A 26,797-nucleotide genomic window follows, 5' to 3' on the forward strand; every position below is an offset into this window, starting at 1 on the left:
ATATAGGAATGTGAAGGCCCGCTGCGCCATGCACAATTGCAATGACCTGGTGAATGTTGGAAGAGAGCGACAGTGGCTGACGGAAAAGAGTTATAAGGAAGGGAGTGCGGGGAAGCATGTGAGGCGGGGAAGCGGGGCGGGGTAGGGTACGACGAGCATAAATGGCGCCAAGAACAAAGGTGCTAAAAAATTGGGGACAAAGGAAGAGCATTTTGTCACTGCCCAATTCCTCGACACGAGACGGCCGTGGCCAGTCGCCTAGCTGCGATTCACCTACCTAGTCGAAACTGCTGAGAGCTCATCCTTACAAACCATCTCTGCAGTCTTCAGAACAGCCAGGTGTCAGGAGACAGAATACTTTCAAATCTCTCAGAGCTGCTAGTCATTGTTGTACTGCGAACTATGGATGCCGCAATTTTGAAAAGGGCTTCTAACATTGAAAGCATCTCTGCTTCGGACTGTCTGCCTCATCGATTCCCGAATGTGTTCAAGTAATGATATGCACCGCGTCATGAGGGCCCCAATACCATGATTGCAAGTTCTCTCCAAACATTTGTTCAAACAAGTTGGGCAGCAGGGACTGGAAGTGAGTGAAACTTCCATGATATGACACTATCGAAGTTCTGGTGCAAGCTTTGTTCCTGTATTTTAAATGTCCAAGAATATAGCATGGGCACAACACAGGAAGCACAGTTGAGTAATAGGCAACTTGCACAATTGTATGCACTCTCTTTCGTTCGTAGTCGAGGCTCAACCACTCCCTAGAAGATCTGGTTAGAAAATATGCCCTTACCTGAACTGCAACAGGTCTCTGCTGGCTCGTTGCCTTGCTTTCCAGCCCATTTTTTTTTCTGCTTACTTTTTCTGTGTCAAGTAATGACTCAAAAAAACGCCAGTCTTTTTTCCATTCATTAAAATGAATAGATTAATTATTTTTATAGACCATTTTCAAAGATCTAAGCTTGCTGCCTTGTCTGGCTGTTTGGCGTTTGCTAACCATGAACTGTTCTGCACAGACTATACCTCCCTTTAAGTGCGGTCCCTCAAGGGAAGGAGTGCAAGCTTGAAAGCTTTCCTATTTCTTGTCCTTATGGTACCCTACCCCTCACCTAGCTGCCGAGAGGCACTGTATTGTTGCCATTCAAGAGCCCTTGATACCGCCGAAACCTAGATCGAGTAGGGAGTTCGGAGTGGTAAAGGCGCAGCTATTTAATGGTAATAATATACTGTTCTAGTATGTGGGTCAGAATATTGTGGTTGGGAAATACATCTCTCGAGCATGCGCTGAATACCTGATGTTTCTGCTAGGACTTTAGTAAGTAATTTTTAAAAATCGCCTGGTGACAGATAGTGCTATCTAGTCCTTGTGCTCATTCACTCGAAGATGCAGACGTTACTTGCATGATAAATCAAGATGCGTAATCCACTAATTAACAAAAATTCACTAATTAAGTTTTTGAATAATTATGTTGCAGCACACAGTGCAATTTACAAATTGTAGCTGGTGAGACTGCAACGCATGTCCACTTGAAAAGAATTCTTTGGATGACACCATTTTCAAGATATGTGCCATGAAACTTGCAGTAAAAATGCCCAGTAATTCCACTTACTTCTTTAACAAAACACTGTTTGATGCATTAAAGCACAAACGTAACTGGATTACCAATGTATTTCTTCACAAATTTGGGAATTAATATCTAGAAACGACGTCATCCTGAGTACTCGTTCCAAGTGGATCTGCCTTGCATCAAAGTTGCATACAAAATGTTGTGGTCTTTTCTTTTTTTTAGGCATTATTTTAAAAACAGCATAAGCACAATAGCATAATTTTATGCAAAGTGGCTGCATGCTGGAACAATGAAAAACGTTTCATCGGAAGTTAAGCAAAATGTTGATTTGCCAGTGTAAAAACATGCATCCTCATTGTTAAAGGGGCCCTTGAACAAAACACTTTTTTAACATAGTAAGAAAACAATACCAATCTGTCATAGGCGCAGCTGTGAACATGTGAACCAAATATTACTGCTCTGCATGCTGCAGGAATTTACAATCTCTTGTCAGACACAGTGAAAAACCACTTGCTCTTGCTTCTGCAATGTCATCAAGAAGCGTCGTAAAAAGCAGTTGGACCCACCAATGCTATTGGCTAATTCTGAGATTACAAGGGAATTCTCAGTAATTCATAATTGCTAATTTTGAGTTAAATAAATTAAAAATGTTTATGTCTGGGATCTCAAAAAAAACAATCGTTTCATCTTTGCACTGCGCGTAGCTGCGTCTGCTGCGTGTGGCCTCTGAGATTAACGGTGCAATAACTGCACGTATAGTTGAAGGATTCAAACATTTTTGGAGGTGTGCAATTCGTGAGAGAATGCCCTTTAATTTGGCCATTCTATGATTAGTTAGAAAAGGGTTTCAGGGCCCCTTTAAAGCATGCTTTTCTGAGGAGTACGTCCTACGAGTTTCTGCCTTTATGTGGTCTACAACCTATCTCTCTGTGTGTGTGTCTCTCTCTCTCTCTATGTATATATATATATACATACACACACGCATATATATCAAACTTGGCGCTGAACCGTGCTCCCTCGAGGGCTGCTGACGATAGCGTTAACCTTTCCTTTCTCAAACGAACCACTTAGTAGTATAAATATATACAAAGAGAGGGTAAAGGAGGGGGAGGAATGGTGGGGAAGGAACGCCACTATATGTCTGTCATATTGTTTATATTGTTTATTGATTCCTGTATGAAGAAAAAGCCAGATTTCCTTTCAGTACCATTTCTTTAGTAGCATGGTGTGCAGGTGTAAAATTTATATGCTGACCATATTTCTGATTGTAGCCCGAGTTCAGAGGGCTCTTTAGCCACTTTGGGTGCCTCGAATTACAGGTTTTGTTTGTTTTTGAAAGCTCAACTTGCTGATTTGTTAAATATTTAGCTGGAAACACTGCCTGTTGGTGTGCGTTATGAAGTTTTGCATGGCATGCATTCTTCAGGCAGAGCAACTATGACTGGCGGAAGTGCTTTATGCAACATGTGCCACACTGGTGTCATCTTTAGAAGCATGTGTGTAATTTTTAGGGGTACAGAGAGCTTGTTTCACTTCGTCTATGTGCAGCTACATCTTGGGTAAGCAGGCAACACAGACACGGACGAGAGCTAAGGAAGTGATGGGACAGGCGCTGATAACCGTGTTGCGCTATTTACTCAAAATTAAACATAACCAACTCGCCCAAATGTCCGTTTTGTTATATGTTCAGCTAACCTGGTTTATTTGCCAAGTCTTATAGCAGTACAGATGGGAGGGGCTGTCATACAAAGTAGCATTTGGGCAATTTGATAGGCCCACCATGATGTTTCTTCCCATTCTGCAGAGTCTATGGTAAAGTCCAAGTGGGCCAACCTGCGCTCCCAGTTTCAGCGTGAGGTGCGCAAGATCAAGGATTCGGCACAGGGCGGCCACCCGCTTGACCGCTACGTACCCAAGTGGGCCCACTACCAGCAGCTGCAGTTCCTTCGACAGGACGACACTCCAGAGCCTTTCAACTATACGCCTGCTGAGCTACAACACGATAACAGCATGGTGGGTGTGCACTTCACTGAAAGCTTTTACTGAGCCTTGAGTGGCTTGTGGGTTGTGCAGTTCGATTATATTATGTCACACTCTTCAAGACCTGCAGAAAAGCCCAAACAATGAAGAAAAGGACCTGCTGTTGACTGTGTGCCGTTGTTATTGAAACAAAACACATCAGCATACTTATGGGGAGTGGGTGATTTGTGCGGGCGTCTACACTGCTGTTAGTGCAACACTTGACCATTAAAGGGAAAAAATTAGATTTGGGCAGTTTGATTTTTCAACCAAAGTAGGCGAACAATGGAAGCTATGGCTAACAAAATCAGTACTGACTGACAAAGACCAGTCATTTATTTAATAATGGGTGTTATTGAGTGCAGTCGCCCGATAATTTTCGTCCCAACTCATTCGCACATTTGGTGTGACCATAAAGATGGCTTTATGACAGCACTAAAGTGGTAGTTCATCTAGCTTTCACAGTGCAAATCACCTACAGTTTTTAAGTGACTTCATCACAGGGTGCACACAGGTCCTTGAAACAAGGCCTTAATAGCTCTTGAAATTGAAAAGTGTTTTCAAGGCCCTTGAAAGTCCTGAAATTGTTTTCTCCCTTAAAAATCCTTGTAATATTCAATAATACAGTCTAAGATCCATTATGTGACCTGCTTTCTATGGTGGATCAGCATGGACCGGGCAATGTTGCCATTTTGAAAACAGTGGTATAAAAATTTAAAGCCGGTGTAAACTGCCGAGCAGCAGGAAACGAAGGAATGCTTTATTGCAAGAAGCAGGTGTATTTATACACAAGCAGACCAGGCTTGCGCATGCATATCAACAATATTCTTGATGACGTTGCCGCTGGTCACATCTTCCTTCCTTTGAGGAAAAAACAAAAAAACACAAGATTGTACAACCAACTAGCAAGTCAATTTGCACAGCTTCCACTGAACTGTATGTGCGGCGTTCTGGGAGAGGATACCGTTGCGGCTCTCTACGCTGTCGTGTGCTTCTACGGAGTACTTCTTGAGGTGCTTGTTGCTTGGTGGTACACGGTTGAGGGGAGGACTGAGGGTTCGCTATCGTACACTCAGTCTGCTGGAGAAAGCTTGTCCTTCTGTTGATCTCAGGTGCTCCCTCGTGCGTCGTAGATGCTGCCCATTCTCTGTCACAACGACATAAGAGCACGGTGTACTTGCTGGGCCTATGACAACTGCTGATGCCCATGTCCTTTGTGTCATATCATAAACAGTCACTGTGGATTCCCTGTGAGTATCTGGTAGACTTCGCGTTGTTCTGTTGTAGAAGACGCATTGTTTGCACCGTATTTCGTCGAGTCGCTTTCGGACAGTTTCAGTTGGCACGGTTTGTCGTTCGAGGTGGCAGTCAAGTACTGGCAGTTTAGTCCTCGTCTGACGGCCCATGAGTCGGTGTGCGGGCGACTTAGGCGGATGTCCCTTGGCATGTTCCTCCATTCTAGCAGGGCACTGTAGAACTCCAGAGTTCCATACCGGCACTTTTTCAGCAGTTCCTTTGCTTCTTGGATGGCTCTTTCAGCCATTCCATTACCGCGAGGGTAATGCGGACTGGAAGTCTCGTGGACGATGCGCAACTGTGTGGAAAAAATGCGGAAGCACGCACTATTGAACGGGGAGCCATTATCGCTGCATGTCTTTGCTGGGATGCCGTGAGTGGCGAAGATCTGCATGCACACCTTTGTCACTGCTTCTGCTGTTGTTCGACGCATCTGCTTGATCTCGAAAAAAAGAAAGAATAGAAATCTACCATAACAAGGTACTCCCTCGCCTACGTGGTAGAAAAGGTCGACTCCGACTACTTGCCACGGCAAAGTAGGTATATCGTAACTGAGCATGGGTAGCCTGGCTTTCCTGCTCTTGTACCTTTGACAAAGTAGGCACGTCTTCGTGAGAGATGCAATATCTATCGACATGCCAGGCCAGTACATTACTTCTTTGGCTCTTGCCTTCATTTTTTCTTCACCCCTGTGTGCAGCGTGGAGTGGACGAAGTACCTATTGTCGTTTTGTTGGAGGAATGATGAGTTTGTTGCTTCTTAGGAGGAGACCGTCTTCGACATGGAGTTCGTCGCGGTAATTCCAGTACGCACGTACGGCCTCAGATACCTGTTGCTTGCTTTCGGGCCATTCGTTGCTTGAGTCGCTGCACAATTCAGTCATTGTTGCATCTTTCAGTAGAGCTTCACGGATTCCCTGCAGTTGCCGATCAGAGACTGGTAGCGAAGAAAGAGCATGTACTTGAAAATCTAGCAATTTTTCTTTCAGCTCAGTCTTGTTCGGAAAACGTGACAGCGCATCCGCTAGGAGCAGTTCTTTTCCTGGCTTGTAAGTCACTCTTATAGGGAACCTCTGAAGAGCGAGTCTCATACGCTGCAAGCGTAACGGGCACTCACACAGCTTTTTCTTTAATATTGACTCTAGGGGGCAATGATCAGATTCGATGATGACCTCTGGCTACCCTAGCACATAGTCTTCAAACCTTGAGCACCTGTGAACAATGGCTAGCATTTCTTTCTCAATTTGCGCATATTTCTTTTGCACTTCGGTAACCGACCGTGACGAGTAGGCAATTGGGTGTCCGTTTTGCAAAAGAACTGCCCCCACCCCTTTCTGGCTTGCATCTACTGACAACGTCAGCGGTATTCCGTTCTCAAAATAGGCAGGAACAGGTGCCTTTGTTAGACAGGTGCGAAGGCCTTGTAAGCTTTCTTCAGCAGTCTCTTCTGTCCAGAGCCATGCTGTGTTCTTTTTCAATAGTTCCCTGAGGGGCGCGGACAGTGAAGACATGTTGGGGATGAAGCGCACCACAAAGTTAATCATCCCAAGAAAAACTTGCAGTTCCTTACAATCTTTCGGTGGCGGCACTTGCAAAATGTCTTCCACTCTCCCGGGATCCAGGCAGAGTCCTTCTTGTGTGAGGATATGTCCCATGTAGCGAACTTGCGGCTGCAAAAAATGGCACTGTTTTTTATTGAGTTTCAGATTGTGCTCCCTCCAGCGTGCAAGTAAAGCTGCTAGATTATTATCATGCTCTTCTCGAGACTTTCCCCAGACTAGAATGTCATTCATTACAACGGCGACGCTACTCAAGCCTTCTACTACTTGGTGCATTGCCCGTTGAAAAACTTCCGGGGCAGAGGCAATCCTAAAGGGCATGCGCAGAAATTTGTAGCGGCCATAGGGAGTGCTCAAAGTGCATATTAATGAACTTTCTTCGTCTAGCCTAATTAGCCAAAACCCTGACGATGCATCTAAAGTTGAAAAGTACTTTGCCCCATGCAAGCGTGGAACAACATCTTCTAATGTTGGCATACGTCGTATGATAGTGCTCTCTCAGTAAGGCCTTGTTCAAATCCGAGGGATCTAAACAAATGTGTACTTTGTCATTTCTAACCACTACAACCATGTGGCTTGACCAGGCAGTAGGTTCAGTTACCTTTGCAAGGACGCGGTCGTGCTCCATTTTATCGAGTTCCTGTTTTACGCGTTCTTGAAGAGCAACCGCCACCCTTCGGGCTGACTTGACACTGCCTCATGTCCCTGCTTGAGCTCAATGTGGTACGTAACACCCTTCAGTTCTCCGAGGCCTTGGAATACATCACCAAAACCAGCGATTGGGTCCTGGCTTGGCAGCACATCAACTGAGCGTACGCGGGATATCAGTCCCAAGCGTTCTGCAGTGTTGCCAGGTCCGACGAGGCGGCGTAGCCACACACTAGAGAAGTTGTAGCCCAAATGTAGCCAAACAGAAAAAAAGTGCAAAATATTTCGTAGCCAAATATAGCCATTTTTCTTTGCAATTTTATTTGTGTATACATTTTCACATTCGACTACGGCAGTCCTTTTTTTGCACAACCCGTCGTAACAAAATTTCCGTGCCGCCGTGATGGTCGGCCCTTTACATCAACAACAGCAACATCATGCTTGCACAGAACACTTTTTGGTTGGCCCCGGAAGCTCTTAAGTTCCATCGAATCGCTGCACAGGGCTAATCAGTGGTTTTATTTTATGACAGATAGTACTAAGTTATTATTTTTAGTTATTTATAGTAATATTAACTACGAACTCTGATTTGTAGCTGTCGTGAACAAAAAATAATGTTCAGCGTCATCGATCTCTCACGTTATCTCTACCTACGGCTTAGAAGTTCAGCTGTCTAGCGATCTCCGACGGCGACGTGCTCACGCTTCTTTTTTTTGATGAGCTAAAACAAGTCTTTCATGCTATGATATCTCGCGTTATTTGTCTCATCGTCCAATCTGGTTTTCTCGTACTTTCTTTTTCAATTAGCTTGGCCCAGATTACCTGGGACACACACTACCTATATAGTGTCAATTTACATCAACCTGGCCGCCATCTTAGGTCTCTAGCATGCCAAGAACATGCGTTAAGAAAAGGGACAGGCAACAGATGCCACTCACTGTCTGAATCGGTGTAAGCGGAGCTTTAAAAGATTACTGCGCAAACCGGCACACTAGTGCAAGAAGCGTGCAGTCGTTTTCGGCGACGAGCACGTCCCGAACTAACTCGCTCGAAATGGTAAAAATCCGTGACGGCGCACAAAGAGCAATGGTAAACAACAAATTGATAACAGAGGTAATGCTGAAAACCGGTTACTGTCAAAAAGCAAACCATGTTGATGGGTAATAAAGTTTTAGAATAGGGGCCCCTAAAGTTTGGGGCACCAAAGAGCTTTGCAGGTGTTAGCATTGGGGCATGCAGGAATGAAGAGTTTTGGAATAGGCGTTTTGCGTTTGCGGATAGCGTGTTGTCGTTTGCAGCGTCACTACGGCGTCGAAGAAAAGCTGTTAAAAATATTAAAATAAAATATACCATTTTATGTTAAGTTTACTTTTACTTTTACTTTTACTCAAAACTTACTTTTACTGCGTCAAGTAAGTTATTAGACTAACTTACGCAGCTTCACCTCAGCCAAGTCAATCCGTGATAGGCCTACGAGCCATGAAATCGACAATTGAATTCGGAATCAGCGGCGTGTAATGAATCAATCTTCATTACACATGTTAGTTGAGAGAAAGCGATAACCGCAATCACTTCTTTTAGCTTACAAACTTCACGCGTTACCACGAATCGAGCCCAGTTTTGTGCTAGGTTAGAGCCGTCGCTTCGATGGGCGCCGCCATGTTTGTTGACGAAAGCTTTTGGGGTAGCTTTTGGGGCTCCCACTAAATCCATGAAATAGCGTGCCCGACGCAAAACCCAAACACAGTTTCCATCTTTCGCATGCGCAGTGGCTTCGACGCTATTTCTTTGGGGCCCCAATAAGTTATAAAATTCTAAAACTCTAATAATCGCTGGGGTTTTACGTGCCAAAACCACGATATGATTGGGAGGCATGACGCAGTGGGGGACTCCAGATTAATTTTGGCCACCTCGGGTTCTTTAACGTACATCTAAGTACACGGGTGTTCCTGCATTTCGCCTTGATCGAAATGCGGCCACCGTGGCTGGGAATCAAACCCGCGTCATCGAGCCAGCAGCACGACACCTCACAAGCTAAGCTAACACGGTGGGTGAAGTTCATGTGACGTGGTGCACTGATGCCATCGTGGCAAACATGTTTCGATATTGGCAGAATGAGTATCTGCATCCATGACGTTACGGGCAAACCATCTAGAAGTAAAAGCATCAGAACCCTTTGGCTCGGGGTCTTTCTCCCATTCTTTTTTATACGTTATCGCATACTTGGCCCACTTCCCCACGTTTGGATTCTCCTCCCTGAGGAGGATCCGATCTTACATCCAACCTATCGAAATGAATCTCGAATCTAAGCACGAAGAAAAATTCATCTAGCAGGAAAAGGAAAATGGCTGTAAAGCCGGTAAAGCTTCGCGCGAGAAACGTGGGGTAGGTCGAAAGCTGGGCCCAGCGCGATACTTCATCCGGAAGACATGACCATGAACACACTGGAGCGTGTCATCCACCCATGCTTCCCTTATGTCGGCGCCACGATCGCCCGACGGCCCCGACCCTATGTTATTGCTCTCCCTTCCTGAGCATAGCCATGTTAATACAGTGTACTGTGAAAAACCCACTACTCCCAGGCTCATCCCGATCATGCCCGGGGATCGGGTGCCTAACGGTCAAGCAGGGTGTAAGTTTAAGTGCATCAAAGATCAAAGCCACCGGCTCAGACAACAGCGCAGAGAGGGAAGGAAAGGCGGGGAGGGGGGGGGTCATTTCGTGCACGTACACACGCACAGCCACGCGGCCGGCTCAGCCAGCTAAAACGCAGCCTTCGAGATTTTCTTCTACCCGATCACAGCTACCTCTGGAGCGTGCATTAGGGTGCCACTTATAGCCCAAACACAGCCAAGTCGCAGATTTTCAGTAGCCCAAATATAGCCACATAGCCAACTCGTTCAAGTCGACGCCAAAAAATTTTTCCCGTAGCCCAATTTGGCTATATATAGCCAAACCTGGCAACACTGCCAGACATGCAGAGTACAAGGAGCGTTTATCCAGCTGCAGCATACTGTACTTATTTTTCTGCAAATACAACAGTGAGAATTGTCAAGAGCGTTTAGGAGTGGGTTTTGTAGCAGGCAGAGTGATGTGTAGCACCTGTCCTCACTTTAGTAGCAGGTTGCCATAGCAAGAGAAACAGAGGATGAAAGCCAAATTTATTGGCTTTGTTTCCACGACGGAAAGTGTAAGCATGAAAATGCTCGCAGGCACATTGACACACTCGCGGGACTTGCATGTGCAAATGTGTGTGCAAGTGCTGGGGAGGTATTCCATTTCGGCTACTGCTTAAGTGTTCATTGGCTGTGGCGCGTGACGTTTACGAAAGCACACCCCAGCCCAGCCAATCAGAATGTCAACAGCAGACAAAATGAACATGCCCACTACGTGGACTCTTACAGAATACCTCCCCAGGTGAAGCGTGTGTAGGGGGTACCGTCACATAAGTGGAAGTATCTGCTGACTCCATGCAACACTTGATGTTCAAGGCACACAATCAGTGATTGGTGTTCACTGAAGTTCATAAAGATGTAGTCATTTAATTCTGCCCGAGCACAGCGTCGCATGCACAGATGCATGACACATGTAGAGAGCCCTCTTAGTGATCGTATAGTTTCGCAGTTATATGTTTCAGGTTAGCAATTTCATGTTCGATGGAAAGAAATTGTGCAGAGAGCTTATTTACCATGTAACACGGGAGTGTAGCCCCATATTACACACGCGTGTTCCAATGCCCACGATTTGTGCCATATTTTTTTCTCTTTTCCTCCTCTTATAATGGTGTAGGCCTTCTAAACGGGGTGGTGCCACAAAAAGGTGGCCATGGGAGTATGCGGGGAAGAACGGCAGAAGGTGAACGAGAAGGTTCCAAGCTATTTTTGGTATTCATTTCGAAGAAGTTTGGTCACAACAGTGCCACTGAGCTTCTTGATGCCTACCGATTGGGTGCTTGTGGTTTGAGGTAAGGAGACATCCCCTGCCATGGAAACCGTAACTGTCTCGTTCAAGCCAGTTACGGTGTAGACTGCTTATAACATAAGTCGCCAGAGTCGCAAATATTTGCACTATAAGCGGTACCGCACTATAACTAAAGCAACTATTTTATTGCGATAATGGACACTCCAGGCGCATTTCTGCCGTCGCTGTCACCGTGCTCTAAGTTCCATATTCGCTTACTAAATAAATTAACAAGCACGGTGTCATGCGCGCACAAGCAAACATGAACACATCTCGCTCGTTGACCGCGGAAACGAACTGTCAAAACGCTCGAGTAACGAAGCGCGGCGAGCGAATTGACCTTCGTGCTATCATGCCTCTCGCTTCAACGCGACCTATAAGTGGCGAAAACACGGTGCGCGGCGGACTTTCTTCGTCGCAGATTGCGTTCAAGATAAGATAGGGCCAAGGCGATCGTATCGCCGAAGTGGATCGTCGCAGATTACGTCCTGCTTCGGTTCACTGAAACCATTCTGCATTGCTTTGCTGGCGAAAATCCTCTCCTTCTAGAATTTAGAATTGAGGTCTGAACAACGCAAATAAAACAAGGACACGAAGAAACAAATACCACAAACAAGCGCTGACTGCCAACTGGAAGTTTATTTGAAAATTATCAGCCATTTTATACTTTTTCCAGCATAGACATGCGTACACCATTCACATAAACATCCGCAAAATCAGCAACATCATAATCTATCATGCAAAAAAGATATTTCTTTCTCGGACAAGGCAAGAGAGGGAAAACGTACACAGTTGTCTCCTTCCTTTCGAATGTGATATGCCTCCTATTGTTTCTCTTTGCTTCTTACTGTTTCCTTTCCCTATGAATTTTGTCTTTTTCAAAATAGGAGTGCATGGACACTTTTTGCAATGTATTGCTAAATGACTTCCATAGCCATTCTTCCCGTTATTGTTGGATGTAGAACTGCCATCAACTATGATGGCCAGTTCTACATCCAACGTACTGGCATTTGTATAGGCTCAGCCATTGCCCCCATATTGTGTGACGTATTTTTATCCTCGGTTGATAATGAAATTTCTGCTAAAATGGTGGACACGACTGTTACGCACGTGATTAGGTACATGGACGACTACTTAATTGTTTTGAAGAAGGATCATGGTCATAACGCAGTCAAAGAAATTTTGGGCATGTTCAAAAACTCATCGGGAGGTCTTAATTTCACGCACGAAGTGCCAATTACCAACCGCATTCAGTTTCCCGATATTAATTTTTGTTTTTCTTCGGATGAGCATTTATGCTGAGCATATCATCCCAGATCTAAGAAACCCTTGTTACCCTATGACAGTGCACACTCAAGCTGATTAAGAGAGGTATAGCAACCACATCCATTAAGGCAGCACTAAATAAGTCTTGTGAGCACGAATGTGAGCGAAGTTTTTAAAATCAGACAGCACGATTACAGAACGCAGGTTATCCCCGTTCTGTCATTACTTCAGTATGCGAAGCCATTTTGCAGAATGAAAAGAGAAAATGTTTGGAACCAGCACACAAAGAAAAGATAAAAGACATGAGACCAGTGCATGTGGTCCGTACTTGCATAAGTTGTCGCACAATCTAAAGAAAGTCTCCAACAGACATAATGTTAATTTACTTTTCAGTGCCCCGTGCAAGCTTTCATCAATATGCAATCGTATGAAAACGCTCAATAAGCACCTGTGCACCATCGATCGTAAATCCCGTTTCACTGACTGCACGCACAATGTTATCTATCAGATACCGCTGAGCTGTGGCAGAAATTATATTGGACAAACAGGACAGTGTTTCAATGATAGAGCTCGTCAGCACAACAATAACGTGAACAATCGCACGGAAGTCATTTAGCGATACATTGCAAAAAGTGTCCATGCACTCCTATTTTGAAAAAGGCAAAATTCATAGGGAAAGGAAGAAGTTAGAAGGACAGAGAAATAATAGAGGCATATCACATTCGAAAGGAAGGAGACAACTGTGTAAGTTTTCCCTCTCTTGCCTTGTTGGAGAAAGAAATAGCTTTTTTGCATGATAGATTATGATGTTGCTGATTTTGCGGATGTTTATGTGACTGGTGTATGCATGCCTATGCTGGTAAAAGTATAAAATGGCTGATGATTTTAAAATAAAGTTCCAGTTGGCAGCGAGCGCTTGTTTGTGGTATTTGTTTCTTTGTGTCCTTGTTTTATTCGCGCTGTTCAAACCTCAGTTCTAAATCATGAACCAACTAGCCCTCATCAAGACCTTACTGATGCAAATTTCCTCTCCTTCTGTTTGCACCAGTCCCGAACACAAGTTTCGGATTCTCCGAACACCCGTGATGCGGCCCGATTTCCGTCCGTCTCCGCACACATGATCACTTTCCTTTTAAATGCGGCATCATGATGAACTCTGTCCTTCATGCTGCTGGAGCAGATGCAGAGAACTTGAAGACAGATGGTAGACTATTGCCTAAGCACGTGTACTGCAGCACATGGAGGAAGCTATAGTAGCTAGGCTCGAGAGCAGCTAGGCTCGACGCGCGTGCGAGGCGGCTATTTTGAAATGCTGACGCAGATTATGGTAACGCAGATTTAGGGTTGTACTCAATTCTAACCCGCACGCAATTTTTGGACCTATTTTATCAGAAAAACAGTGTGCATTAGTTTCGAGTAAATACGGTATTTGTGGCGTGAGGGGAGCGTTTGCCGTCTAGGTTGACTGCTGCATTACCAGGCAGCCGAACTGTAAGCGGTATTTTGTGTCCCGCAACGGCACTATAAGTGATACGCGTATACATAGAGTGTTATGGGAAAATTAACGGGAGTCTGAAAAGGCCGTATTATATCCGGTCCTGCACTATAAGCGGTTACGTTATAAATGATCTATACTGTATCTAGCTAAGGGAATATATTGTGGCCCATGCCTCATTTAATAGCACTACAGTAAAACCCCGGTGATACGACCATGGCTGGTACGAATTTCGGTGTGATACAAATTCATAACATTCCCCGGCCGAAATACATTACTCACAATGCGAAAAAAACCTGCCGTTCCGAACGCTTTGCCACGCCGCTGCGGATCATACGAACGCATGAGCAACAGCGGCGGCGGCCAAGCCAGCGGAGCGACCGGCACAGCGGGATCTGGGCGGGATCCGTAGTCGCCAAGCAACCAGCTGCGTCACGCGGCTGCACAATCTCTCATTGGTCCCCACATCAAGCGGACCAGACCACATCACAGCCTAGGTGATGCTTTGACTAGCGAGAAAGTAGACGAGGACCGTTGCAGCAACGACGACCGCGGCAGCAGCCCCGATGGCCAAAACACTCCCTGCACTCAACATGCTGAGGCGCTCAGTGGCGTGCGAAAACATTCGTGAAGTCATGTGCGCGCACTTTTTCGCCTTTCAAAAGGCAATCATTGACGAATTGGGCAAGAAGAAAACGCACACGGTTAGTAAAACCCCGTTAATACGTTTTTCAAGGAACCGTAAAAAAAGATGTCGCACTTTCGCCCGAAAAGTGAAGCAGTGATTGCGTAGCAAATTAGTAGACAGCATTACGAAGTAAGGATAGTAGTTTTATTCGCCGTATAAACTCGTAAACATTCGCTTACTAACTAAATTAACAAGCATGGGGTCACGCACACACAGGTAAACCTGAACACATCTCGCTCGATGACCATGGAAACTCGCTGTCAAAACGCTGGAGTAAGGAAGCTCGAGAGCAGCAGTGAGCGAATTGACCTTCGCGCTGTCTCTTGCTTCAAGGCGAGAGACAGCTACCGTGAAACCGTGACGTAGCAGCCAGAAAAACATAGCAGCGAGGAACGTATCAATGGTGTTTCACTATTGGGAATTTTTTCTGCTAAGATTAAATTAATTTTTTCTTGATTTTGTTATGTTTTGATGATACAAATTTTGGGTGATACGAATATTTCACGTGACCCCGCGAGGTTCGTATCACCGAGATTTTGCTGTATACTATTCCTGCACAGTGGAACACTGTTATGGCAGTCCCATGGAGCTCTCGCAGCTTATGGCCAAATGCAGCTAGCGCATGCGTTCATGTGGCCACAAACAGAAGCAAGCTCTGCGTGTCCATCATGCGTCACATGACAACTGGGAGCCGTGATAGGGAACCGGGAAAAAAACATTTCTCAAGTGAATCTAAGTCATGAAATTCCACACAGGCCTTTCATTTTTGTGGACGACATCTGCTTTGACGAACGTTCCTCCCTTTGGAAGCTTGTCATCCCTCTTGCGACAATACATAATAAATATAATTATAACATTATGTTTGTTACTGCAAACTATAAAGTAACATTTGGAATATAAAATAATGAATGCAAATAAAAGCACAGATAAAATGGTGACATATAGTTGCTTTACTTAATTTTGCCGATCTGTTAAACCTGTGAACGTTGAACCAAATATTATTGCACTGCATGCAGCAGGGAATTTACAATCTCGTCTCAAAAGCAGTAAACCGACGCTTGCTCTCACATCCGCAATGTGTTCATTGAAAGCTTATCGAAAGAATTTGGCTGACCAACGCTATTGGCTGATTTCGTGATCGCGAGAACATAATGCATAATTGCTCATTTTGAGTGAAATAAATGAAAAATGTATAGGTCTCCGTTCTCAAAAAGACAGAAAAATTGTTTCATCTTTGCACTGCACGTGGCCTCTGAAATGGCAGCAGCGTGCTGCGTCGCGTAGTTTATTGCGGTTGCCACGGGGTGCAAGAATGAGCCCTTTCGTCGCCGTGACACTCAACTTTTGGCTGGGGTTTTGCCCTCTTGACTTCTCTGCTGTGTAGCTTCCAGCGTGCTAGCGGAGACGAAAAGAAAGAGGAAGCAGGGTATCGATGCGTTAACTCCACTTATAGTTGAAGAATTCCAAGAATTTTTGTGGCATGAGATTCGTGGGATGCCATACTTTAATAGTGAGACCATAAATGATTAGTTCAGATCACTTAATTGTTAAAGCAAACCAAACCTTAGGCTACCTGAAAAGAAACTTCTACCTTGCCCTGCTATCACTAAAATTGTTACTTTATACTATCTATGTTCGGCCCCGGCTAGAATACGCCTCGCCCGTATGGGACCCACATTACAGGCTACTGAGGCTGTACAAAATCGTTCCACTCATTTCATTTCAGCTAACTATCATTGCACTGCTGGCCTCACAGAAATGAAAAGTACTCTTAATCTTCCCTCCCTAGCTAACCTTAGAAAGCAGTTACACAGTTGTCATTTTCAGTTAGTGTATTCCACAACCCTGCTCTCCGTTCCTTTTTTATACTTCCAGCACCATTTCGCTCCCACTGACTTGATCAATCTCATGAGGGTAGCATGCCATATTTCTCAATGACTGCAGCGCCTTGTCCTGTCGTCTTTCATGTGTCCGTTGTTTTTGCGCTAAACAAGTACAGTAAAAGCTCGATGATACGAATCTCACGGGGTCACGAAAAATATTCGTATTAGCCGAAATTCGTATCATGGAAACACAATTAAAACTACTGTCGAATCTCGATAATTCGAACTCGAAGGGGCCCGAAAATTTGTTCGAATTAAAAGGACGTATATTTGAAGTATTCGTGCACCATAGCACGATGCACGAACGGTGCGAGTCGTGAAATATCGCGGCGTGCAAGCGCATAGCAAGCGCGGGCCACGAAACTGCCCACGCCGGCTAACGGTCACTTCCCGATAACGACAGACATAGCCTCCTATATAGGAGGCTATGCGGCAGAAAACGAAGCTTCAGGGAGCGAGCGGGCGGCGCCGGCACACGGGTGCGCGCGGAGATCGTCGAAGGTGAGGGAGGAGGGCGCGCCAGGGAAGCGGATTTGGCCGCGTCAACTCCGCCGCTTCGGTGGCTCCCCTCGCCCTTCCTCTCAACTCCCTCGTAGCTCTCTCACCTTCGACTCCGTGCGCACATCTAGTGCGCGCCCGCCGCCGTGCTGGCGCCAGCTTATTTTAGCCGCCCACTGAAGTTTCGTTTTCTGCCGTTATCGGGAAGCGAGCGTTTGCGGGCGTGGCAGTTTCGTTGGCCCGACTGTGCCTCCGCTGCTGCTTCTCTCTGCGCTGCTGCCGCAGCGTGCAAGGTCAACATGTGACTAGAAAATAGAGGAGAAGGGTTCACTGCCATTTTATCCGCGTGGCTGAGACGTCGGCACTAGTGTGTGCCGGTTGTCTAGAACACTCTAGTCGGCACGTACACACTTGTTCCGGCGCGATGCAGAAACGGCGACCTTGCAATTTGAGAGAGGGGGAAATTTCCGCCGCGGGTTCTTTTTTTTTTCCCCGTTCCTTCGCGCGCGGCATTGAGGGGTCTCTCCTGAGCTTTTGCTCTATGGCGGTGTCGGAGCAATGCCGGTCGGAGGCGCCGCCGCGTTATTTGGCGCGCTGCTAAGTCGGTGTGCGGTATGTTAGAAATAAGCGTGTTTGAATTAACGAGATTCGACTGTAGCTAAATTAAAGAGTCAGAGGTGAACTCACTCAGGCACATGTACGTAAAAAGCATTTATTTCTTGAAGCGCCACCGCTTCAAACTCTTCTCGCCCAGTCGCGGAGTCCGCGCTGTCTGGTGCCGCGCCTCCGCACCAAAAGAGGAGAGAAAGCGCGTGACTGCGCGCTGTTCTCTTTCGCGGCCGTCGGTGGGGCGGCGTTTATTAGTATCAACCGACGCAGGCTGAAAATCGATTCGTAACAACCATTCTGTAGCACGTTGCAAAGTAATGGGGCTCGGCCGGGACCACAGAAAATTCGTATCATCCGGAAATTCGTATTAGCCGTGATCGTATCATCGAGCTTTTACTGTAATTATGGATTCGCACCAACTAGCCAGCCAACGCATTATGCTGAACTATCTTTCTTCTATTCCCCGCCGTTACTCCATAGAAGCACGTGTATTTGAGACCTCTATGTAACGAAGTGGCAGCGGGAGACTCCCTCGATATAACGAATTTTTCCCTCCGACAACCTAGAGATTTCGCCCCAAATTTTGTCATTTTTGCACGAGCAGCAACCGGAAGCACCTTCTCCACTGCGACGGAATGCAAAGCGAGCGCACGTGCATATGCATGCGTGTGCGAGGCGGGCCTGCATCCCTCGACCCGGTGATCTTGCCGCCGTGGCCGTGACCTTTCCCTCTCCCTTCATTCAAAGCTGATCCTGCCGCTTGCTGCAGCTGGCCTAGCCCGCCAAGCCGGCACTTTCTCCTTTTCCAGTTGATGTTGCCGACGCGCTGGTACACGCTGTGACACATCACACTCGATGAGCGCGGACACGCGCTGTCAAACGCTGGCGGCATGTGGAAGCGCCGCTGGATAAGCAAGCGAAGTGACCTTTGTGCTGTTGTCTATCGCTTCAACGCAAACTGAGCGCCGTGAACACACAGCACGCACAAAGCTACGAGCCGCCGACACACCTACACTGCTAGACTCTGCCCCAACGCAGATCGCTTTCAAGATAAGGCTCGCGCCGCCGCGCCGCCGCGTAGTACGCAGTTGATGCCAGAGTACAGTACAACGCCACCCCGCTATCCCTCCCCCCTCGCTCCCTCGCCGGTGCCTCGAGCGCAACGGGAGAAGGCGCGCTTCCTCCCTGCTTTTCTTGCGCACGCGAGATTTAGACGCGGTCGTCGGCTCCCCTCGCACGTTTTCACTCGCACATACAGCATACGGCGCGCGGCGACTGCATTATCGCCCTTGGACTTTATACGGAATATCTATGAGCCAAAACCAATTTTAGGGCCACAACGCATCATAGACACCATCTTTATGTAACAAATACAGATCTCAAGGGCCATACTTTTGCTGGCGGAAACCGAAAATACGTCATAGTTGTTGCCCCCGGCACTTTGGGCGGCCAATGTTATCGTCAAGCCACCAAGCCAAGCGACATGAAAAGTCAAAATGGCCGCTTGGGCCGGTGCGGGGTGGCAGTTCGCAACGTATGATGCGGGAACGGTCCCACAGTTGCGACGCAACAGCGGGGTTACCAATGCATTGGGTTCTATGGGAGCTGTGCCGGGACCGGCCGAAAACGACGTAACAGCCGGGAAAACGCAGCCCCCACGAACTTAACAGTGGGGTTCGACTGTAACACTATACAACGCTACGACGCCATCGTGACGCTCGCTCTTAGTTTCCGATGCCTCGCGCTTGTGCGAAACGACACGCGTCCGCGCATCCGGTACCTGGTGTGACATTCCAAGGATGAGTGCTTTGGCGAAAACGGAAAATGGGTGCGCGTTACAATTGAGGGCGCGTTAGAATCGAGTAAATACGGTAAGCGTTTCTTTTTCGAATTTTCGTGTCGAACCTGCATATAACGAAATCCTCTTTATAACGAAGTTTTTCGGGAATTTGTCAATTTCTTTATATCCAGGTTTAACTGTACTTGAAATGTGTAACCTGTCCCGTATTATGCTTTCTTCATCTGCTATTTTTTCTGTTCTGTTTTGCTATGTATGCTTCTCCCCTCTGTAATGTATTTATACCCTGAGGGTACTGCATATAAATAAATAAATGAATCTAGTTTGGTAATTTTTAGCCTGAATGCCTAATTGATGCTTATGCAGCTTCGCCCCGCTAAATTTATTGACTCGTTCAGTTAAATTTGAGACCATATCTGGTATATAGATGTATGTTGTACACTGTGCTAAATGTGCTTGTTGCTGCACCAAATCAGATTTTTGCCTGTGCCAAGACTGGTGCGAAAATGTCAAATGGATATTCCACCCTTGTCTGTGTATGTGTTTTATTTAAAAGGACTGTGTACCATTTTTCAAGGACCTTCTTTTCTGTAATGCAATAGAAGGCTTACTATTCAAAGGGTCTAAACTTGCAGTGGTTTATCTAGAAAGGGAATAGAAATTTTTAGTACAGAATTTTTCAATCTGCATAGTCTCTTAGTAAAACTGTGTACAGATGCCGGCAGCACTGATTACTGGATGTGCTGGCAATCTCGAAGGCCATGCATCAATGCACCACTCCATTCACTGTGACTTCATCTGTTTGCACAAGGTGGTGCCACGTTTCAACACGCGCTAGCTGGAAACGAAACAAATTACTCTCTCACGCAAAGAAAAGTTAGCAGAAGAGTATAAAATACAATTTCAGGCAGTACAATATTGTATACCAGCAAAATAACTCTGCCTGCACGGCTTTTTGGTTATGCGAGGGTACACAGGTCGGTTGCTCTGTTTCACCGTCGGGCGAGGCCGCATGTCATTCTTGCACCACTTTCAGAGCCAAATTAAAAATATATTTTCTTGTTTATAGGGTGCAAGCATGCTTGTTTCCACGCAATCTTCTCATTCTCACCACAAATAAAAGGCATGTTCCGAGTGGTAGACAGTTCCTTTAAGGGAGATATTGCCACAGACGCTAAAATTGGTGGTGTCAAATGTCATTCTTAAATTTAAATGATTTGTGAAAAGTATTGGGGGCATGCCTTTGGGCCACTTCACAGTGTAGCAGCTTAGTCAGGTCGACCATTGTGAAATCTACAGTTGCACATTAAGTGACCAGAAAACCTTTAAAGGGGCCCTGAACCACCTTTCTTTGCAGCCACAAAAACGACTTGGAATGAGTATGGTGCCTCCCAAGAAAATATTACCGAAATAATTTTTCAATAAGGCCTAGTACTAGCATAGATACTACGAGGGCAATACATATTTACCTTTCCTATTCTCCCTCAATGTCCTCCATTCCAAAGGAGCTGGGCAGCGCCAGTGGCAGTGCCCCGCTTACAATGTTACAGGGAGAGGGCTCATCGCAGCACCCTGCAGCAGCCGTGGTATTTACTCTACCCAGCAGATGCAGCTATGCACAACTTTGCGCGGCAGGGCTGGAGTGTGCACTGGTGCTTGGGGGTTCCAGTTTGGCCATGCTAGAAAGTTTGGGTGACAGCGCGAACAGACGACCACAAGAAGGGAGACACGGACACACAGGTCTTGTGGTCGTCTGTTCGCGCTATCACCCAAACTTTCAAGATGTACCAACTCGCCCAAAAAGAAGTATTGATGTTGGCCATGCTAGGTGGTGTGGATTGGCTTTGTTCTGCACGGATAGTAGGCAAACCCGCATTGCGCATTTTGAAGCGCTATCAATAGCTCAATACAAAGCACATCTAGCCAGAAGCAGCCGGGAGTGAGCATCCCTTGTAGATGCTACCTGCCATCTGTTGCGAGGCACGGCAAGCGTCGCATAAGTGTGATCTGGGCTTAAGTTTTGCGTGGTTCGAGGCTAGTTGAGTGTTAAGAACAAATCGAAATTAGCGAGACCCTATATAGCTATGAAACTGATAAGCAGTGTCACCGAAGTTTCATTCCTACATAGACGGGTGTGGCTTGACATGAGATGACGATAGTCATTTTCTTCCTGAAGTGCGCAATTCTTATTGAAATTCAAAGTGAAGATATTTGCTTACTTCAGCCTGTTTAGTAAGCTGCGTAAATTAATATACACAGTAACAGTCGAAACAAGCACACTAATCCAAACACACTTGATTGAGTCGGCTATCGACGAATAGCAGCCACCTATTGGAATCTTGCATATGATGGCATATGCAAGTCGGTGCTAGCTTCGAAACAGGTGAGGAGTAGGCCTCTGTTTGAAAAGAGAGTATTAGAGAAATGACTGTGAAATTTGGCTGTGATATTTACAGTAGTGTGTGCTATCTGCAGAATGTGTTTTTTCACTAAGCCCAAGAGATGGTTCAGGGACCCTTTAAAGGATGGGCAGGAAGGCGCGGGGAAAACGTGGATCATGGTGACAGCTATCTTCCTTGGAGCTATTGAATGAGTGAGCTTTTGATCCTTTATTAACTATTTTTCGTCCGATTTTTGCCTTTCACCTAGCAATTTTTCATTCCGTGCCCCTGAGAAAGAAAAGAAATAGGGAAAATAAGAAAAAATAAAAAAGTCCGCTTGTAAAGCCTCCCCTCAATGAAAGTTCACTGGATACAGTAAGATTATTCTGTTGCCTGCCTATACTGTCGCAATTGAAAATGTGACGGTGTAGTTTTATTCAGACGTTAGAAGGAAGAAACATGATTTATGGTCGAGACTTATCATAACAAAAATAGTAGAAGTGCGTGCGTTAGCCAGCCTTCGATTATATTGCATAAAGATGAAATATCATGCCTAAAAAGTATCTTTCGCTTAAGCCCGCGCGTGTCTCTGATTAATGGTTGGCACTGCCTCTCCTGAGCTTGCGCAGATAAGTTTGATGGGTAATGATGCCATTCCTGAGCACGCACAGATAAGTTTTGCATGTACCTTCTTTTCCACCACTGTGCAACCTTTCAGTTAATGGTCGCCATTTGTGTTGTCCATTTCCACCTTCTTGTGTCCGTGTCGGCATGCCCAACATCTTTCTAACATGAATCCTTACCAACTAGCTCAACTTACGTCGTGTTGAGCAAATGCAAGCTTTGCAGTGCATGTCGCTCACACGGACAGAACAGTCCTTTTAACAGCTCCAGTCTCTCAACCTAGGCAACGTTTTAGTCACAGAATGTCTAATTTCTTCTGGTTTCAAGCACTGTGTCTACAAAACACTGTTTAGTGAGGAGGTGAAGTGGATAACTATTTTGCAGAGCTATCATGCCATGTTCAAGTAGCTCCCTTGGACTCCTAGTAAAATGGTGGAAGGGGGACTTCTGGAAAGGATGCGCATGCACGGCAGGTGTGGCGGAATCGGTCAATATAAATTCTACTGTGGATCGAGGGGCACTGACTACACTGTAGCCAGTTACATAATGAAATATTATCATGTTTGCATCCATGACTGCAACATTTACAGTAGTGGACAAAAAGATATGATATTTTGCATTTAGGTCCTGAGGTAAGATGCTCAGAATGTTGGTGCTGCATTATGCCAGACCACTAGCCTAGGGCAATACAGTGGAATCTCGATGATACGAATCTCACGGGGTCACGAAAAATATTCGTATTAGCTGAAATTCGTATCATCGAAACACAATTAAAACTAGCTAAATTAAGGGGGGGCGCGGGGATCAGATCGCGAAAATCGCGAGAAAAATAGATTTTTGAAAACCACACGTTTGGGTATCTGCAACGCCTAATCTACTCTGCATCAAAATGGTTTGGCTGAAAACGCGCTGAAAGTGCCCGAAAAAGTTTAATTTGCCAGTGCGCAGGGTGAGAAAACAGCTTTAAATCGCACAAAATAACCGCAGTTCACGGAGTCATATCTCGTATTTCCCGCCACCGGGCGCCGCCATCTTGGTATCGTTCGAAAGCTCAAAGTTTCGCCTTTCCGCTTCTCAATTCGTCCGTCGTCGCCAACTTGTAAAAAACGCACAAACACCAAAGAAGCGTGGGTCTGCGATAGGTAGTCACATGGGCCCTCTGATAAAAGCGGGCCTCCGATTGGCTGCCGTGCTGAAAGGCGTCTCTCCATTGGTTGCTGCTGTGGCAGGGGCAAGATGGCAACCGCAGTTGTTTGCTTCGTAAACCACGCCGGTGCCTTCACTTGACACACAGAATTCGGATTACTGAGAACTCCCAGGTTAGTGATGGATCGTCGCTCGTTGGCGAATAAACTTTGGATGAAGCACTCCTTTGGAATACGGAAGCGCTCCTACGGCAAGAAAAATACGGCGATTAGCGGGAAAAGCGGAGGAGCACCCGACTGAACGAGTGCAACCTTGCACCGTGGATTACGTGCCGCGCTATCTTGCACCGTGTGACTCCAGCAGCGAAACCCACAATCGCCCTGTGCCATCGGCACCGATAACGCAGCCGACGGAAGACGCACCAACGGAGGCTCCCGCGCCTCGGCGTACGGCCGCGCGAAGTCAGCTGAGATCGTAGACATAGCTCGCTGCGACTAGGCAAAATGGCGCAAAAAAGAACGTGGCCCGAAGCACGGCAGCCACTCCGCCCGATGGCACGCGGAAAAGGAGTAAAAGCACGAAAGCAACAAAAGCGCCACCGCTTCGAACTCTTCGCGCCCATTCGCGGCCTCTGCGCTGTCCGGCCTCGCGTCCGCGCCTCCGCACCAAAAGAGAAAGGGAGAAAGCGCGTGACTGTGCGCTGTTCTCTTTCGCGGCCGTCGGTGTGGCGGCATTTATTCGTATCAACCTATGCGGGTCGAAAATCGATTCGTAACAACCGTTTTCTAGCACGTTGCAAAGTAATGGGGCTCAGGCCGGGACCGCAGAAAGATTCGTATCATCCGGAAATTCGTATTAGCCGTGATCGTATCATCGAGGTTCCACTGTAGTCTCTTGAACACACAGTGCCATTGTACTTTATTCACACCGCGTAGCCCACCCACCGTGTATATAACACAGTATTCCAAGAATGTATCAAGGAAATTGTAATATCAAGCTGCAGTGAAAATTTGTGCGTGCTGGTGAGAGAAATTTCATTGAGGGTGGGGAGTTTAGTCGAACAAGCGGTCTGGCATGCTTAATTTAAACTGAGATCAAAGGATGAGAGAGAAGAAGAAAATGCACGTGCGTTCACTTGCACAAAAACTCGGAAAATGGCAGCAATGAGCACCATGAAATGAACAAGGTGGAAGTAGTGCTTATGGCACCATTAATAAACAAAATGTTATCCATCTCTGTCCTTCATTCTGCTTCACACAAATGGATAACATTTTGGTTATTAACGGTGCCGTAATGCTTCACTTCCACTTTGTTCATTTCATGGTGCTCACTGGGAAGGAAGCATGGCTGGGAAGGAAGCAATCCTCATCGGAAGTACTAAGGCTTGGTTCATTAGCCGGCTGGTGTAGCTGAGTCGGTGGGCAATGGTTTGGACGTCAATTGCACCAGATGTGAGGGCTGAATGCGAAGGCTAGAGGCGTAGTCTGTGCATGGTAAGGCAAGTGGATGCAGATCATCACTTTTAATTCATTAAAAGAGAGCGCAACTTAAGCACGTGGCTGCGCTGATGGCTGGCTGAATAGAACAAAATAGTCCCTGGGCATCGAAACGCTATTGAAGAGGAGCTAAGGTGGCGCTAGTGGTGTGATGGACTATAGGATGTCACAATAGTACCTGCATACTTGCCATATACATTGCATGACCTGCCCAACTCCTCTCCTTTCTCAACTAAAGTATCAGCCTCACCTGTTTGCTCTCTAATCCATTCCACTGCCTTTCTGTCTCTTAAGAAACGTTACGCTTATAATTTTTCGTTCCATTGCTTCGTGGCACAGTCCTTAGCTTCTTTTCAAGCTGTTTTGTCATCTTCCATGCTTCAGCCTCTTAGATTGGTACTGGTAAAATGCTTTCTTTGAAGATAGTGACACGTATACATTATTTATCTTTTTGTGGTGACTATTTTTTGCCGGTTAACCACTGTTACATATTTATTGCTCGGCGCAAGACGTGCCTTCATTTATCGGAACTTTCTCGAATATTGTCACTAATTCTGTGCAAATGCATCTTGTCTAATCAGATAGCGTGTGCGACGCATAGGGTATTGTACATTGGGGAACGTAAGGAGCACCAGTGATTAACGCTAGAATGCACAATGACTCACGTATAAATAGCGGGCACACTTGACCCATAGATCAGATTTTGGTGAATGACTATTGTGCTCACCGTTATCATCGGTTGTGCTTTCAGTTCTACTTGTTTTTCTGGGCACAAGTTCACCTGATAAAGAGTTAGATTCGTAACTCACCATTTTGGCAGTGACCAGTTCTTCACCATCATTACAACATTATAATATCAGTAAGCTGCTGGTTATGACTTGGAAGTGTCTGCCATATTTACTGCAACTCCAGCTGTAAAGGATGGTGACACATGGGGGGCTGGGATCTGCTGATCTGCCGCATGTGGGGTCCGAAGATGCCTGCTCTCACACGATGTGCTGGGGTCTGACACCGGTAGGGCTGTCCTTCTCGACATTGACAGTTGAACGAGCTCACAGAGACAGAGCTCTCTCTCTCATTTTTTTATGCATTCTGGGAAGTGCGGAAGGAGAATGCAAGAAATGGTGACGTGTATGTAACATCCCAATTGACCAAATCAGGTCAGCGGTCTATTCTAATTCTTAATGGGGGTGGTCGAGGGGTAGCAACCAAAGTGTTAAAACCAAGCTCCCGACCCCTCACGGGTGTTTGCACATAGGAGCCGTGCTCTGCACTTTCGGCTCTGCCAAGTTAATGCATCAGTTCCATTGTGAATAGCTACCTCTACATAGATACTCTGTATATAAAGTCTAGTTGTCGAAGTACAAGCGTCTATGGCATCCTATCTCTGATGAAACGGAGCAACGAAGACGGCGGCAGCGAGTGTACGTAAGTTTCTGTACCAAGTAAGCTGGTTATGCCAGCTTGAGAAGTTCAGCCCAACTTTTACGCAGACCGTAGGCAAAGAAGACACAAGCACTGACTCACAACTAAATTTTATTAAAAACGTAGTGACATATATATGGAAAAATGATCACATTGCGTGAGTAAAAAAATTCTTGCAAACATCGGAAAATCATCCTTTTGCACATGCCACACGGTTCTGCGTGCGCATACAATCAGCGTGTTTGCCACTTGTCAAGATACTAAATTTCTTTTTTTTTTATGCAATCGATGGATGGCTGGTGCATTGGTCTTGTGCTTTCTGAATGTGGTAAGCTTCAATGATCAAGTCAGTTACAGTATCTCTATGTCTTGCGATGATGTTAGCGTTACTGAAGTCCGACAGACACCCTCATGCATGGCAGTGCAGGTTAAAGTGCGT

The 26,797-nt window shown here is 46.0% G+C and overlaps 1 protein-coding gene across 2 annotated transcripts in view; it reads left to right on the top strand.

Moving 5' to 3' along the window:
- The window catches only part of LOC119437424 (uncharacterized), a 38,217-nt gene that overhangs the window by 5,648 nt on the left and 5,772 nt on the right, over window positions 1–26,797 (top strand). For both annotated transcript variants that reach the window (XM_037704453.2, XM_049660526.1), the window contains exon 2: window positions 3,373–3,581. In XM_037704453.2, coding sequence (XP_037560381.1) covers window positions 3,373–3,581 — 209 coding nt within the window. The remainder of the gene's footprint in view (window positions 1–3,372; window positions 3,582–26,797) is intronic.

The sequence above is a fragment of the Dermacentor silvarum genome, chromosome 1, assembly GCF_013339745.2.
Source record: "Dermacentor silvarum isolate Dsil-2018 chromosome 1, BIME_Dsil_1.4, whole genome shotgun sequence".
Lineage (NCBI taxonomy): Eukaryota > Metazoa > Arthropoda > Arachnida > Ixodida > Ixodidae > Dermacentor > Dermacentor silvarum.